The sequence below is a fragment of the Geotrypetes seraphini genome, chromosome 18 (genome assembly GCF_902459505.1).
Source record: "Geotrypetes seraphini chromosome 18, aGeoSer1.1, whole genome shotgun sequence".
NCBI classification, from domain to species: domain Eukaryota; kingdom Metazoa; phylum Chordata; class Amphibia; order Gymnophiona; family Dermophiidae; genus Geotrypetes; species Geotrypetes seraphini.
The window spans coordinates 39,211,154-39,229,425 of record NC_047101.1 but is presented as its reverse complement, the minus strand read 5'-3'; the positions used below and the strand labels follow the sequence as shown (position 1 = coordinate 39,229,425).

The window sequence follows — 18,272 nt, the reverse complement described above, 5'->3', positions numbered from 1 at the left end:
AAATTCAACAATAAACTGGGTTTCTTTGTGGATCTCATTTAAATTCACGATCCTTAAATGTCGGCTCTCAGTTCGAATGTGTAGTTCAGGCTCTGACTCCAAAGGTTCAGCATTTTTTTAATATTGAAAATCGTTTTCAGTAGACTGCGACACCCTGTGGTTTTGATGTGTAAGTACAATAAACTATATTTGCAGTATTCTAGATTTGGGTATGTTTTGACATCCAAATTTCATTAATAAATATAATATTGCTTGATAAGAAAATGTAATCAATTTAAAATGTAAGTGACCCACTTCCCTTCCCCCTCCATGAATGGAAGATTCCCCCCTTTTCTCCCTCCCCTTCCCCACTTCCCTTCTCTCCCCCTGAATGGAAGATGACACATATTACTAGGTATTGTGATGCAATAAATGTATACCAAAGCTTCAATATAGAATATTAATAATCATACTTCATGCTCTGGGGAAAAGATTTTGAATCTAGGGGACCCATATTTTCAAAAAGAATCATGTTCTTCTAGGAAACTTACACACCTCCCTAACCTCTACCAGAATTAAACGATGGAGTTGGTTCCTCCAATGCCAAAAACTAGGAGAGGAGGGCAGTAGGGGGTGGGGGGTATAAGATGTTTTGCAATGGGTCATTTGGAAAATATTTTCAAGGAATCATAAAAATATGTATGAAAATATAATAATTGTGAATCTAATTGAAATGAAAATCTTTGTATATTATATTTTATTTTATTTCCTTAAATAAAATGTTATAAATAAAATTTAAGTGATGATAATTGATTGTTGATTTCTTTGAATTTATAGATCTACAATGTATTAACTATTTACAAGAATTTCGAAAATGTTTTGATGTGAAGTTTACATAACATTTGAACTATCTCAGACATGCAAATCTACCTGATGTGCATATAAATTAGAAACATGTGTCATTTTCCATGGACAGAAGGCAAAAATGAGGTCAAATCCCTCAGGGGTTGGTACAGCAGGGAAGAGAAAGTGAGTTCCAAAAACTGGAGGCAGTCCAAGATGTCAGTCACATCATTTTATTAAAAAGGGTAATTCAAATATTATCTTGAACTCCCTCCTGTATTTGGGCAAGCAGAATTAAAGGGGGCACACAAAAGTGGGTGATGTCATGAAAAAGATCCTAGGGCTTAAAACATTAGTGTAAAGTACTGAGAATATGGGGTCCTTCCATCATGCAACAGTCTTCTCAGCTCCTTGTTTTTTTTATCTCTGCTCTCCCAAAGGGATGTGACCAAAGTTCTACCTTCACAAACAAACAGAAATTGACCTTTGGTGCTCCACAGAACTGAAGAACAACCAAAAACAAAACTACTGTGGAGAAGATGTCCAAGATGCAGGCTTTATTGGAAATACAGTCATTTAATCCACATGATAAAATGTCTAGGACCCAAATAATGGGGACTATGGACCCAACACAGTCTGTGTTTCGACAACCCTGTCTTCCTCAGGGGTCCCAAAAAATGTCCTAAGGCAAAAAACGTGGATCAAAGGCTAAAAACGGTCCTGCTCGAGAATTCTGCGTGATAAAGTAATATTCAATTGTGCAGAGTTCTCAAGCAGAACTGTTTTTAGCCTTTGAGGGTGAACAGTCGGTGTTTATCTACTAAGCCTATTCCCTTCAGTATTTTGAATGTGTCGATCAAGTCCCCTCTCAGTCTTCTCTTTTCAATGAAGAAGAGCCCCAGTTTCTCCAATCTCTCACTGTACGGCAACTCCTCCAGCCCCATAATCATTTTAGTTGCTCTTCTCTTGACCCTTTTGAATAGTACTGTGTCCTTCTTCGTGTACGGCGACCAGTGTTGGATGCAGTACTCCGGGTGAGGGCACAACATGGCCCAGTATAGTGGCATGATAACCCTCTCCGATCTGTTCATGATCCCCTTCTTTAATCATTCCTAGCATTCTGTTCGCCCTTTTTGCCACCACCACACATTGTGCAGACGGCTTCATTGATTTGTTGATCAGAACTCCCAAGTCTCTTTCCTGGGAGGTTTCTCCAAGAGAAAGTCAAAATCTTGGTTTTCGCCCTATGGGGTTCTACAGGATTCTCCACTGTCACAAATTCTTTTTAATATTTGAGAGGGTTCAATTCCCATTGAAAATACAGTTCTTTATATATAATGATAATATCACCTTGTTGTTGTCAGTCTCATAGGGATTAAGGAAAGTGGAAACCTTAGTTCAGACACATCTAATGCAATTGGGAACTGAACTATTTGGAATTCTCTTGCTGGTGGAATTCTTTATCTACAGAAATTAAGTCAGAATCTTCTTACACAGTTATTCAGAAAAAAAATTAAGACATTTCTTTATAACAAATTTTTATTAGAGGATGTGTTCTAAAAATAATTGTAAGTTTTCATTGATATTGTATGTTGTAACTTCTCTATAATTTTGTATACTGCTTAGGATCTATTTTGAATAGGCTGTCAACAAATGCCCATATTAGATTATCTAACAATGTTAAATTGAAATTAAACAAAGAAAAAACTACAATTTTGTGGTCTGGATCTTCAGCTTCCCTGAATCATTTAAGGTTAGGTTTTATTAGCTTTCCTCAATAATCTTTATTGAAAATTCTAGGTGCTATCTTGGTCCCAGACTAATTCACTATTAAAGAAGGCTATATTTAAATTGGGAATTCTTCATTAATTCCAGAAATACTTTTTATTCAGTCAATTTAAGCCATTTGTACAAGTTTTGGTGGTCTTACAATTGGACTATTGTAATCTCATATGTAAGTTGTTCTAACTGGTTAATATAAAGGTTGCAAATATTGTTTTAAAAAAAAAACCCACCATCTTTGCGATCTGCAGAGTAGGTAATATGATAGTTACTCCGCTGTTGATTAAATTACACTGATTATCAATGAAGGCCCACCTTTTATTTAAATTATATATATTTATTTTTCAAATTGCATATCAGTTGGCACCTGATTAGGGGATCCTTTTACTAAGCTGTACTAAAAGTGGTCTATGCTTTGTTTAGTGATGTTTCCATGTGCTGAGGCCACTTTTTAGTGTGGTTCTAATATGGCAGTGTATCTCAAACTGTGTGCCTCATTAAATTTCAGGTGTGCCGCAGTGCACTGGGTAGAAGGAGAAGCACCAGCACCAGCTGACTGCCTACAGGACATGCCTCGTCCAGTGGGTGGCAGCACCTATCCTTCTCTATGGCCCTCTTTCCTTCTGGCACCCCCCACTGGCATCTCAGGGCCTGCCTGGAGATCCTTCACACACATGTGGACATCGACATGATGATGTCATGCATGCACGTGATGTCATCACAGCGATATCCGTGCACTTCCAGGTGCCTCGAGCCACTGCCATTACCTTTAGTGTGCCATGGCTGGACATTGTAATATAGCTAGCAAACAGAAAAGGCAAGCGAGATGTATGTATCAACCAACAGTTACATTTATTCTCATAGAGTCCAAATAGCACTTTGGCATAAAGTCCCAATAAAATTGCTTGATTTGGAATCAGATCTTACAGAAGAAGTCCCAACTTGGATTTAAGTTTCGGCAGTGTGAGAAGCCTTCCTCAGGGGACAATCAGATAACTTCTAAAGGAGCTTGGTTTATGTTGAGACAAGTGTTCTTCTTTTCTTTGGTTTGTTCTAATATGGCTAATATTGACATTTTCCAATTAATGGCCACATGCAAATTGTGAAATTAGCACATGGTGACATATAAGCCCTCAATGTCACCTATTTAGTAGATATTAAGGACTCCTGTTCTAATTAGACAGCATGCACAGGACATGTCAACTCTATGCTCCCAAATCCCCCCCCCCCCCATGATAAAATATAAAATGTATGTTTTAGCACATGGGAAGCACACACCAACTGAAAACCAATATATGAGGTTCAGGAGTAAATTAAAGACTTTTCCTTTCTGAAAATGTATTGCTATGACATAATTGCTGTGTAATTCCTAGTAGTCTATTAGTCTTTTTAATATGTTATCAACCACACTGAACCAATGTGCTGCATATTGTATTGTATTGTATGACAAAAATTATTTTATCTAACGGAGTTTCTCCATAGAATAAATGGAATGAGAATTTCTGCTTTAGCCGTTGTTCCTATGACTACCATTACGTTAAGGAGATTTTTCAACCAGGAATAGTGGAAGTTCCCTTACACTGGGGTACCATTAATTATTCTTGCAAATAGATACCTTGATCTGAGTGTAGGGAGCTCATCTTGACCATCAACATTTGCAAGAAATGTGAACAAGATAAGGAATTTTCTCCACATTAATGACTTGAAGTTCAGGGCAAACTTCAATGCCCTATAACTATTTCCTTACCATCTTCATAATTCTTCTGTACTGATTCAAAAGATCAATCTAGAGCAGGGGTAGGGAACTCCGGTCCTCGAGTCAGGTTTTCAGGATTTCCCCGATGAATATGCATGAGATCTATTTGCATGCACTGCTTTCAATGCATATTCATTGGGGAAATCCTGAAAACCTGACTGGAATACGGTTCCCTACCCCTGATCTAGAGCAATATTTTAGATGAAAAGCAAGGACCTGTTGATAAGCAGCCAAGATCTGGGACTTTGAAATAGCCAAAAAACAAATACATAAAAACATTCAATAGTATATAAAGCCAGTAAAGACCAAGTTCTATAATAAGGATATATACCAATGTAACGGAGAAAGTACCTCAGTGTCATTTGGGGTATTTTTCTTTCCCAGGGACTAGCCTGTATTCAAAAGACTATTGAAGCAGGAAACACATCCTTGGTCAGAAAAACTCCATATATGCTTCCATTGTTACTAACTATATTCAAATGTTGTCCAAATATCAAGACTAATCAAAAAAGTAGAAAATATGTCTTTAAGGGCTCCTTTTACGAAGCCGCATTAGCGGCTTTAGCGTGCGCGACTTTTAATCGCGCGCTAACCCCCGTGCTAGCTGAAAAACTACCGCCTGCTCAAGAGGAGGTGGTAGCGGTTAGTGCGGCCGGCAGTTTAGCGCACGGTATTACGCACGTTAAACCGCTACCGCGCCTTCGTAAAAGGAGCCCTAAGAGTCCACTTGATCACCGGCAATAGGAGCAGAAGTTCAAATGTTTCAAAGCTTAGACAGTATTTGAAAAACTTCACAGTCAAACTCCACTGCTTCCAATTTTTTTATTAGTATTGATATTTGGACAGCATTTCAATATAGCTAGTAGGTTTTTTTTTTTGTTTTTTCACATTCATCTTGTGTGGTTATTAACTTTGAAATAGCCAACAGTATCAAGAAACAGACCACTTAATACCCCGACCACAGAATCGATTCACTGACATACTCAGCAGAATGTTCCATCCTTTACATTGGGCTCCTTTTACTAAAGTACGCTAGCGTTTTTAGCATGCGCTAAAGATTAGCACACGCAAACCATGCGCTAAATAAAAAATACTAACGCAAGCTTTATGGAGGCATTAGCATTTAGCGCGTGCAGCATTGTAGCGCGGGCTAAAAACCGCTAGCGTACCTTAGTAAAAGGAGCCCATAAAGTCCCTTAATATGGATTTCTGATGTTCCTCTTTAGAGATTAGAGAACACCTCAAATCAGGCTCTTTACTAGTGAAAAGGACATAAAGAATCCTCTTGACTATGTCTTCTCAGCTATGTCTCACAGAAGATATACTGACAACCCAATGAATTTGGTCTTTTTTAATGTTTATCTTCCATTTCTTCTCAGTCTGAGAGTGTGTTCCAGTAAAGTCATGCATAATGATATTTGGAGCTCCCTACTGGCCTAAATAGAATTGATTCCTTCTCCTTCATAACTTCACTGTTCTACATTTTCATAAGCTATTCCAGGTCCCAACACTACTCACTCACCAGGAGGGCCAATTTCTTCATCCAAACCTCAAGTTTATTGTTTCTTACAGCTGGAAGCTGAGCACTTTCTAGTTTATAATCTGAGTGTTCCACAGCCCAAGCAGGGCAACTTAGAACTTGCTTGAAAGCCTTCTACCAGGTGAATATATACTTTCAAGTGAAAGATTTTTACTCTAGTTCCTCCATAAATGACCATGACTCTATTACATGCCTTCCAATACCTATACCACTTAGATCTTCTTGGTCTTTTAACCTCCTCTATTAGAATACATCTCAGTGTACTCTTGATATATCACACTCTACCCCCTGTACATTGGAACTTATGTCTACGTAGTCTTTATTTCACTATCAAAACTTCCTTCTGAGTTCTTAAAACTGGTGTCTCTTAAAGTTCTACTTTAAAAAGTGTTCTTCCTAATTGCAATCATTTCACTGATAAGACTTAATGAATTTCAAGCATTACTGATGTGTATGACTCATATACAGTTTCATCATCATAAAGTTGTCCTTTAGACCAGTGATTCCCAACCCTGTCCTGGAGGAACACCAGGCCAATCGGGTTTTCAGGCTAGCCCTAATTAATATGCATGAGAGAGATTTGCATATGATGGAAGTGATAGGCATGCAAATTTGCTTCATGCATATTCATTAGGGCTAGCCTGAAAACCCAATTGGCCTGGTGTTCCTCCAGGACAGGGTTGGGAACCACTGCTTTAGACACATCCCACCTTTTACCTAAGGTTGTCATATCTTTTTTCCTTAATGAAGAAATAGTCTCACCTTCTTTCATAAGCCTTTTACAACAGCTCAAGAAGAACTCCTCCATGTTTTACTTTGTATATGAGCTCTTACTTGTTAAGGTACACCACTGATTTTCCAGCAATGAATGGTTCAGCACCTCCTTTAGTCCAGTGGCAAGCCATTTCTGCAACCTGTTGCTCGCATCAGCCTCGGCTCTCCCTCTGAAGAGATTTCCTGGTCCTGTGATCAGGATGTGACATTAGAAGAACAGTCAAGGCCAGCACAAGCAACAAGTTGCAGATGCTATTCGCCACCAGTGAACATTTAAAGAGGTACGGGGGAGGCAGAGAGGTGCCAGAATTAGAGCGTGCTTTAAAGGTGACCACTGTTGGTGTGACAAAACTGTTAATCCAACATAGATTTGGAACCAGGGCTGCTGGAAAATCGGTGGTGCATCTGTACTTTAAAAGAAATGTTTACCATTAGGAAATTTATGTATCCTTTCATCTGCTCCAATCCTAACTCAGTTAGTATAACGTGGGTGATGAGAGCTATAGAAAACTTGCTGATCATTTGGATATAGCTCCTTTAGGAATGACCAGATATTCCTCTCAGCTCCAAAGTCATTTCATCTGATCAGACCTCTATTCAGCAGTGGGATCCATGTACAGGGTAAGGCAAAAAAAAAAAAAAAAAAGTAATCCCATAGAGTATTTTGCCTTTTACTCAGCAACTGCTTCGAATTTACCTAAATATTTTATGTATTTATTTAGTCATCATACTTATATCTTACTATAATACAACATTTAATTATCTCAAGCTGTGTTGATGTTACCTGCATTTTAGTGTTACTACCTAGTGATTTTTGCACATTAAAAATGTTTGCGCTAAAACACAGTAAAATAACATCATTCAAATGATACAATTAACAATGTGTCTGAATTTTGCAGTCACTGTAAGAACTCAAAGCATCCACTCCCAGCTTTAACATAGGCCTTCACTTTGGGAAGTTCTTAACAGCCTTGTCAATTGGTCCCTGTGGCAGGCTGTCCCAGATTATCTGCAGACCTTCCTTGAGTTCTGCAATTATTCGGCTATGGGCGGAGCTTGGGATAGGCCTTCAACATTGTTCCTCAGCCAAATGTCTACATCACTGTGATATCATTAACAGTAAGCTGGTACCTGATGGGAGGGGGAGGACATTTCAAATAATGGTAGTTTTATAATGCCCCATTAACAATCTGAGGTGAAAATTTGCCGATGTGAATTACAATCATCGTTTGAAGGAAAAGAATTGTGATGATAATTATCGATGGACATTTGGAAGCAGTAAAACTTCAAAAACTACATGACTGCTCTGCAACCATGTAACTGCTTTTTGATATATAGTCTTTGTGCTGATGACCCATTAGAGCAATTAAATTGTATAGTTATTTTTGTCACCATTTTTTTGGTCAGAGAATTTTATCTCCCTCCTAAAGTTGGGAGTTCTTCTCTCTGGCATTTTTCCAGTAGTGGACCAGTGATAATAAACAAAACTCGCTTAGAGCTTAGTTCTCTTATTGAGTACAATCCTTCGGGATATTGAGGCTTACTTTGTTAGTTTTTGGGGCTCAATTGGTCACTAGCCACAAATATAGATAGACATAGAAAACTAAGGTGGTTAACTGTTGAGTTTTATAATGCAAACATTTTTGGATGTATGAAAATCGAAAGCCTGTAACTTCACCACGTTTAAAGATATTCTCATTCCAATCAGCACATATATGTAGGCAGTAGCAATAAATAAAGTTGTAAAAATGTTGCATTCAAATTCCAAGTGGCTGCTGAAAAAAACTGCAAAAAATCTCTAGGAGGTTACTTTGGTTTTCCCTCACCCTGTTGAATTTCAAATGCCTAAGAAACAGTTTCAAATCTTCAATGGCCATTTAAATAGTGCTGCTCAATATCCATGCATTACTGGTGAAAACATTGACCTATCTGTGCATGTCGCTTGCACATCTCAGACATTCAATACCTGTACATTACTGCTTGACTCTTGACTCAAGAGATACTCAAGAGACACTCAAAAATATAAACCTTCTTTTCCATCTTTTAAGGGAATAAGATCAACTGGTAAGATCTGCCGATCTTATATATATATAGATTCACAGAGATCTGGAATGAAATTCCATCTTTTATTAGATCTCTTACTTCTCTTCAGACCTTTCGGAAGTCTATGAAAGCACTTTTATTCCAACAATATTTAGACAATGGTCTTAGGATATATAAATAACTTCTCCATATTGTCGATAGTGAACTTTATTTATCAGATGGCAGAAATTCTTTTGATTAATAAATTATATCTTTATATTCAAGTCAATTAACACTAATTTTGTCAGCTACTTACTTGTTAACCGAATCAAGCTCCTTTTAGGAGATGATTCGGTATACAAACTTAAGTTTTAGATTAGATTAGATTAGACCACTTAAGAGTTTAGATTAGGTGGTTACAAGGCTCATTTTCAAAGCACTTAGAAACACAAAGTACCAACTGTGGTACTCCATGTATCTAAGTACTTTGAAAATGAGCCCCTTTATATTGCTATCCCCAGAATGTCCCAAATCTCCCCCTTCTCTGAAGGATAATTTTTGCCATATATTGATTTATATGTCTAAAATTATGCTGGCAAGTGACTTGGAGTTATTTAAAGAACTAATGTGATCAACCCCAGCGCTGACTACACAAATGATTTGCAATAATTAACTCTCCAGATGTTAAAAAATGAAATATTGTAATAATTAGCCATCCTTCCCCTCCCCCCCCAACCTATCTTCACACCAGATTTGGTTCACCTAGGTGCCGATGTTTGAAGGAGAAATACATACATAGCAGAAACCACAGCATACAGACACATAAGTAGATCTCCTAAGCAGTGGCGTACCTAGGGTATGTGGCACCCGGGGCCCATCATTTTTTGACACCCCCCCCCCCCCCATGTAAAAAAATATTTTTTGTAATGACCATGAAACGGAATAAATGGTCAGAATAGAAACAGGCAGTGAAAATTTTCTTATATTCCAAACATAACATAACATAAATTATGTCTGAATTGTCATGACATCAGAAGTACATATGGAGTAGTTGCAGGTGATGCTTGGGACAGTTCTGATTGTGTTAGTTCGGTTTTATGTGTTTTTTGAATAGAAGGGTTTTTATTTCTTTTTGAAGGTTTTGCAGTATGTGGTCGATGTCAATTGGTTGTAGGGTTGGGGGTCGAGTGTTGCAGCTCAAATGGCTAGGAGGTTGTCGATCAGTTTTTTTCTTTTGACGTTTTTGGTTGGAGGGTGTGTGAATGGTGCATGAGTTCTCCTATGTCTGTTTGAAGTGGATTGAATTATTTAGCTGAAGAAATTAGTTACCCCCTCATCCCATACACATTAATTCTCTTCCATTTTTGTTCCCATTATAAAAAACACTGATAAGTTCCCAGAAAAAAAATACATTAAAATAAGAAGTGAAAACAAAGGCCCCTACAGATGAGAACATAACATAAGAATAGCCTAACTGGGTCAGACCAATGGTCCATCATGCCCAGTAGCCCATTCTCTAGGTAGCCAATCCAGGATACTAATACCTGGTCAAAACCCAAAGAGTAGCAACATTCCATGCTACCGATCCAGGGCAAGCAGACACTTCCCCCATGTCTTAATAACAGATTATGGACTTTTCCTCCAGGAATTTGTCCAAATCTTTCTTAAAACCAGCTACACTATCTGCTTTTACCATAACTTCTGGCCACTTCATTTTTAAGTTTAGATCTTTCCTTTCAAACAGAGACCTTGCTAGATGTCAAATACAGCACAAGGTAACTTCACATGGACTTAGCTGTACAGGAAATGTGAATCTCCTCATACACCCACCATATAGTGCAAAAATGTGCAAAGGTCTGTTTTTTTTCTTTCGATCACTACATAGCGTAATGCCACACAAGCAGCGCTGTTACAAACATATTCTGTAGGTCGATGCTAAGGATAACAAAGTTTCCTTCCTTGGACCAGAAGGAGATACTGATAAACCACTGGAAGAGATCCCAACACAACACCCAAAGACCCACTCAGTGTGTGAACCAGTTGAGTGGAGTGGACTAACTGGGGGGTGGAAATGGGCCCGAAGTTTGCTCAGCAGAATTTCCCAGACCACCTCTTCCTCTCAACACATTGACACGCTGCCACCACCACCACTAGAAACACCTCACTGGGTAGGCCACATTATTATATTTTCTTATAAAGCACATATTTTAACTGAACTCTCTGACATCCTCAGCCTTTCCATTCACAAAAATAGAAGGAAGAAAAGTTCCCATTTCCTGCTGTTTCATGTCCCCAGCCTATACAATATTTTTTTTCTGCAGACCCTTCAAAAGTCTGACCAAATCCTCATTTCACTTGCATTATAAAGTACTGAGGATGCCATCTCTCCCCAATCCCAGGTCCTAAAGTCTAAGACAGTAGCGCAAATTAATGCTGCCAGATTCAGGAAAAAAAATTTCGATTCGATTCAGCCTATTGAATTGGTTTTTCAATTCGATTTTCCTGCCCAGTTGGGTGATTTTTTTCAAAACTCCTGGTGGGTTTTATAGCTTTTTCACCCCCTTTGGCTTTTCCTAACCACACTGGCGCTGTGGTGTAAATAAAATAAAGAAACAAAAAGGACTTTTCCTCTCTCTGTTAAATCCTAGCTCACGTTTGCAGTGCAACACCAGCTCTGTCAGGATACACATTTCAAATCTGACAAATTATAATCACAAAACAGAAAATAAAATTAATTTTTCTACCTTTTGTTGTCTGGTTATATTTCAAATCTTGTTGGTCCAAGGCTCTGGTTTTCTTCTGATAACTTGCTTGCCAGGGTCTCCTTCTTTCTTCTTTCTGCATGCTAACCATCCATCTGCCAACTCTGTCCTCCCTTTCCATTTCCCTTCCCTCCCCAGGAAGTCTGGTATCTTTCCTTTTTTTCATCTTCCTCCACAGATCCACCTTTTCTTAACTACCCTTTCATCCGGCATCTCTCTCTCTCCTTCCCCACCACCCCAGAGTCCACCATCTCTCCCTTTCTTTTCCCAATTACCCTCCTATCCAGTATCTCTATCCCTCCTCCACACCATCCCTTGTGTCCAATTTCTCTCCCTTTCAGTTCCTTCCCTCCCTAAATCCCATGGTCCATCATTTCTCTCCCTCTCCTCTATTTTCAGACCCATTATTTCTTCATCCCCCCCCCAAAGTTTGGCATATGCACGTCTCTTTGAACACCCCCTTCCCTCCGTGTACTTCTAAACCAGGGTCCCCCCCAAAGGCCTGTCCCCCCTTAAAGGTCTGCCTGTCCCCCTTGAAGGCCTGCACCCCCCTTGAAGGCCTGTCCCACCCCCTTGTAGGCCTGTCCCCCCCTTGAAGGCCTGTCCCTCCCCCTTGTAGGCCTGTCCCCCCCACCTTGAAGACCTACCTGCCTGTCCCCCCCTTGAAGGCTTGTCCCCCCCTTGAAGGTCTGCACCCCCCCCGAAGGCCTGTCCCCCCCTTGAAGGCCTGTCCCACCCCCTTGTAGGCCTGTCCCCCCACTTGTAGGCCTGTCCCCTCCCTTGAAGGCCTGCCTGCCTGTCCCCCCCCCCCCTTGAAGGCCTGTCCCCCCCTTGAAGTTCTGCACCCCCCCGAAGTTCTGCACCCCCCCTGAAGGCCTGCACCCCCCCTGAAGGCCTGTCCCACCCCCTTGTAGGCCTGCCCACCGCCTTGTAGACCTCTCCCCCCTTGTAGACCTGTCACCCCTTGAAGGCCTGTCCCTCCCCCTTGAAGGTCTGCACCCCCCCCCCCGAAGGCCTGTCCCCCCCCTTGAAGGCCTGCCTGCCTGTCACCCCCCTCCCCCCTTGAATGCCTGCCTGCCCACCCACCCCACCCCGAAGGACCGCTCGTCCCCTGGCCTCCCCGCACCACCTATGAAGCAGCACTACCTATGCTCCCGGCCTTGCCGTTCAGTCCCCACCACCACCCCCGAAGGACCGCTCGCCCCACTGACCTTCCTGCACCACCTATGAAGCATCCGCAGCAGGATCGCGACGTCAGCTATCCCTGCGCTGCTTAGGCGCTGCTTCCTGCGCCGCGTTCCCGCCCCTCCTCTGATGTCAGAGGAGGGGCGGGACCGCGGCGCAGGAAGCAGCGCCCAAGCAGCTCAGGGATAGCTGACCTCGCGATCCTGCTGCTTGCTGCTTCACAGGTGGTGCAGGAAGGTCAGTTGGGCGAGCGGTCCTTCGGGGGTGTGGGGGGACTGAACGGCAAGGCCGGGAGCACCCCTTCAGGGCTGGCACCCGGGGCGGACCGTCCCTCCCGTCCCCCCCTTGGTACGCCACTGCTCCTAAGCCTCCCGGTATTTATGAAATAAAGACTAAGAAGGGTTTCTTCTTATGCACCATTTACACCTTTGATATATTTAAAAGTCTCTAATATATCCCATCTGTTTCTTCTCTGTTCCATGGAATGTATATGTCGTGTTCTTTGGGCTGAAATCATACTTTTTGTACAGACATTATATCATTTTGATAGCCTTCTTCTGGACCATCTTCAACCTGTCAATATCCTTTCAGAGGAAAGGACGCCAGATTTGAATGCAATATTCCAGGTGCAATCTCAAGAGTGACCTTTCTTATGAAGAACATGTGCAACCCTGTTCTCTGTGCAAAAACCTCTAGCAAAAATCTGATTCTGATGGAGTGCTTTCTCCCAGTCAGAAAGTATAATTCAACCTAGAGCAAATAGGAAAATATCTTGACAACTTCAAAAACTCCACTGCCATGGAAAAACATATTCTTGACTAATATCTTATGATTTTTCAACTTTCCAAACCACAATAGATATAATAGTTTGATGATACAAATAATACGCCCATAGAACAAAATTGTCTTTCAGCTGAAAGTGAAAATAGTAGAGAAATTCAAGATGGCCGCGAGAAGCTGAGAGTGGGAGAGACGCTCACAGAATTCATCAATTACCTTTCCTTCTTGCCAACCCGATGCCGAAGCGGAGGGGGAAAAGTGCATCTGGAGCCTCGATGCACTCCGAGACCCTCCCACAAGTGACTCTGGATGAATTCCTAAGGCGTTTTCAGGAGCTGACACAGTCAGGGAATCACCTGCTGGAGCCGTGGGCCAGGAGTGAGGCAGCCACGAGTCTCCTTGGGCTGGAGTCAATGCTGAGCCCTGACGCCAGAACTCCACCCCCCTCAACCACAGAGTGCAAGCTCGCCGTGGGATAGCAGTCAGTCCGAAGAGGTAGACTCTATATCCCGGGAGGCTGAATTGAGTGAAGCACTGGAGAACACTCCTGTGGTTAAGACAACGAGGGATCATGAAAGACAAGACCTACATGGGGAAAAGATGCCGGGAACAGTACAAGCTGGATTAATGACTGCAAGTATATTTTCATTGCCTAAACCTACCGATGTTACCCTAGACTCCTTATGGGATTTAGTAATTGCGCTTGGACAGACTTTGTTACCGCAAATAAAAGATTTAGAAAATAAACTGTGTGAACAAAGGGAGGAATTAAATAGGTTTAAACAGGACATAACGGTGGTAAAAACTAACATAGAAAAAGTTGAGAAAGAGATATTGGATGTAAAAGAAGTGCAAATGACTCTTATTAGAGATAATCTCAATTTAAGAAGAAAGATAGAAATATTGGAAAACAACAATTGAATAAATAATCTCAGAATATTGAACTTTCCAAAGGTACCCTTACTTTCGGCTAAAGAAGTCTTAAAGAAATATTTCATGGAAGTACTCAATGTTCCAGAAGATAATTTTCCTCCCTTTTCAAAAATCTATTATCTTCCTACAAAAACCTTAGAGGAACAACCTCAGGTAGAGGGTGAACAAATGGACTTAACCACGATCCTGGAGACTTCAATGAAGGAGGTAGCTAGGCCAGCTACCTTATTAGTAACAGTTGTCCTGCTACCTGATATGAATTGGATTCTAAAGTTATACTTTAAAAATAGACACAAAGAATTTATGGGACAAAGAGCCCAAATATTTCCTGATGTGACAAAAGAAACCCAGAAGCGCAGAAAACAGTTCTTGCTTCTTAAACCTGAGGTTACTGCGATAGGTGCTTTATTCTTATTAAGATGCCCATGTAAATGCATAGTAAAGTATAAATCTTCTAATTATGTATTCTTTGAACCTGTACAGTTAAAGGGGTTTCTCTCCATGAAATGTCTTGAAGGAGAAGTAGTAACAACTTAAGTGAGTTAATTGCCCCTGTGAACCACTGTCAGCTAGCCGCCTTATTGATAAAATTGATTCACTTTTTTTTTTTTAATTTTCACTCAGATTACCATCTTGGATTCTATATATGGGACTTTAAAATTGATTAAGCAGAAGAATTATTTTCATATTATTATTTAGTTTCTTCGTTGTGTATTAGTTGGTTGTCTTGATCATACACTGTACAAGAAATTATTCTTGATAATTTGTTTAATAAAATGATAAATAAATTAAAAGAAAGAAAGAAAATAGTAGAGAATCTTATTTATAAACATTTCTTACCTCAGTGGCTTTTGTGACAGCATTCTCCCCAATGTGTAATTGCAAGAGATCGCCAGTGGGTGTTCTGTTATTTTCATTGTTCCACCCATAATGGGGAGATTGAGACCTTAGCATTCTGTTACCCTTGGATTCTCCAGATAAATACAGGTAGTACTGTTGGCTTTGGGAGTATGTCCATTTTCCAGCTGTATCTGGACATACTTCTGTTTTCTTAGACCCTTTTGTGTCTGTTCGTGCTTTCTGGTATCTTAGAATTATATAAACAAAGATGATAAACAAAAATATACCTGAAATAGAAGCGATAGAAATGATCAAATACACATTCAGATCTGTGGGATAATTGTCATTATTCGGAACATGTCTGAAATCTAATATCTCTTCTTGATTACTCTTCTCCAGTAAAACAGTCAGAGTTATTGTTGCGGACAGAGTTGAGTTTCCATGGTCTTTTACTAAAATGGTAAGAGTCTTTCTGCCTTCATCTGTCTCTCTAAGGGAACGAATAGTTCTAATTTCTCCGGTATAAAGGCCAATTCTGAATGGATCCGCGTTTGTAGGTTCCTTAAACTCATAAGACAGCCATGCATTGTATCCAGAATCGGCATCCACTGCTCTTATTTTAGCCACCAGATAACCCACATGACGTGAAAGAGAAACCACTTCTGATGCCGAGGAACCACGGCTAGGAAATGGAGGTAAAAGCACAGGATGGTTGTCGTTTTGATCTTGAATGAATAGGGTTATTTCGGCGGTACTGCTCAGAGAAGGGGAACCAGAATCTCTCGCTTCAATGCGCAAACTGAGCACCTGATTGCGTTCATAATCAAATGACAGCAGGGCGAAGACATGACCCGTGTCAGACCGAACAGAAAACATGCTCGGAATTGGCACTCCTTCAGTGCTTTCTATGATTGAATACTTGACCTCACCGTTTTCTTCGAAATCGTGGTCTAGTGCTGATACTCGGAAAATAGGAGACCCTGGAACGTTGTTCTCAGCAATAGTAACCACGTAAGGGACTTCTAAAAAGGTGGGTGGATTATCGTTCACGTCAGCAACCACTATCACAATTGTCTTAACAGCAGATAAAGGAGGAGATCCCCCGTCTGTTGCAAGGATAGTTGCGTGGTACTCCGCGGTGGTTTCACGGTCCAGTGATTCCTTAAGCACCAAAGCATAATAGTTTTCGAATTTTGCCTCAATCTGGAAAGGAAGCGAAAGGGGCACTTCGCAGCTCACTTTGCCGTTGACCCCCGAATCCTTGTCCGTCACCGTAAACAGAGCTATGACAAGTCCAGGGAGGGCGTCCTCTTGGACGGGGTTTGAAAACGAAGTCACTTTGATTTCAGGACTATTGTCATTCACGTCCACTAGCTCCACCGTCACACTGCAACGTCCCGTCAGCTGTAGAAGGCCTCGATCCTTTGCTTGCACGCGAATTTCAAACGTATTGGATCTTTCAAAGTCTAGAACACCTTGAACTCGAATTTCGCCGGTATTTGGGTCAATGCTGAAAAGCTGTTTTCCAACAGCTAGAGTTAAATTAGTGAACGAATACACAACGTCTCCGTTTTCACCTTCATCTAAATCCGTGGCATTGAGTTGAATTACCAAGCTCCCCAGAGGCGTATTTTCTAACATCTTCACTTTGTACGAGGAATGATCAAACACGGGCGGATTGTCGTTAGCGTCCCGGACTTGAATTGTAATCTGAGTTGTGCCAGTTCTCTTTGGCGCTCCCCCATCCGTCGCTGTCAGTGTTAACTGGTGCACAGACCGCTGCTCCCGATCCAATGCTTTCAACAACCTGAGTTCCAAAGAAGTACTTTTGCCTTCGCTCATTTGATGGTCTATCGCAAAAAATTCGTTTGCGCTGAGATGATAGGAAAGGAGAGCGTTTTCCCCTACGTCTTTGTCCAAGGCGCCCTCTAGTGGAAAATGCGTTCCTGGAAGAGCGAATTCTGACACTGTTACAGCGTTTTCACTCGAAAGGAAATGAGGAGAATTGTCATTTATATCTAGAATTTCTACTTGTATTCTGTACACTTCCAAAGGTTTATCCATAACAGCTTCTAAATTTATTAAACAACTACTGCTACTGACACATAAATGTTCTCGGTCTATTTTGTGTTTAATAAACAAGATCCCATGTTTTATATCAATGCCGAAATACTGAATGCTGGTTTCGTAAGCTATCCGAAAATTGCGATTATACATCTTTACAGTATCTACTTTCAGATCCAGAGCAATGTTTCCTACTGACGTACCTTCTTCCAGCTCTTCTAAAACTGAGTAGCGAATCTGGCCCAGGGTCTGTCCAGAGAAATACAGGAACAAAAGCACCTGAATCGTCGGCCATGGAACGATCCAGCTTTGAACTGTAAACCTCATCCCGGATACAGTCAGATGGAGATTCCAAAACAAAAATAAATTCCGTGATTGTCACCCAATTATAAATGCCATTTTTACACTGATTCGTATGCTGAACATCCGTTCCGATTCTGTCCTCCAAAGATTGAGATGTTCAAAAGCAAAGCACAAGCAAATCACACAGAAGCAATATTGGTCTGTAGGTTCATTTTTTGAGGGAGGAGCATTATGTCTTTCTTCTGGCCGGTCTACAGCGACACCCAGTGTCTCTAATAGCAAACAACAGAATTTTATATGTTCAAAAACATACGTAAGCATAGTGCTGGTTATCCTAATGAAAACAACATTATATTCTATACCAATATAGTCATGTACAAGTTTATTTTAAAATAAGTCGTATAATTTAATGAAATAAACTACTCTTTAGTTTTTAGGTTTAATTTATAATAATCTTTTAATAACAAGATTGTCAGTTCAATCTCACTAATAAGTGTAATTAATATTAAATTAATTCTAATATGATTAAGGATATAAATTATACATAACATGAAGTCTTCTCACAAGCAGGGGTTGTAGTTTTTTTAAAAAGAAATTGTGTTGCTTTATGTTTGTTTATTGATTTGTACATGTACTTCTGACCCGCATAGATTGTTTGGATATGTTGGATAAAGGTGTTTTTAAATAAATAAACTCTTATAGCTATACA

At 40.5% G+C, this 18,272-nt stretch overlaps 1 protein-coding gene across 1 annotated transcript in view; it reads right to left on the bottom strand.

Annotated features, from left to right (window-relative positions):
* The window catches only part of LOC117351714 (protocadherin alpha-C2-like), a 101,975-nt gene extending 84,527 nt beyond the window's left edge, over positions 1–17,448 (bottom strand). Inside the window, exon 1 of the mRNA XM_033927452.1 lies at positions 15,197–17,448. Coding sequence (XP_033783343.1) covers positions 15,197–17,413 — 2,217 coding nt within the window. The 5' untranslated portion in view covers positions 17,414–17,448. The remainder of the gene's footprint in view (positions 1–15,196) is intronic.
* Positions 17,449–18,272: the final 824 nt, after the last annotated feature.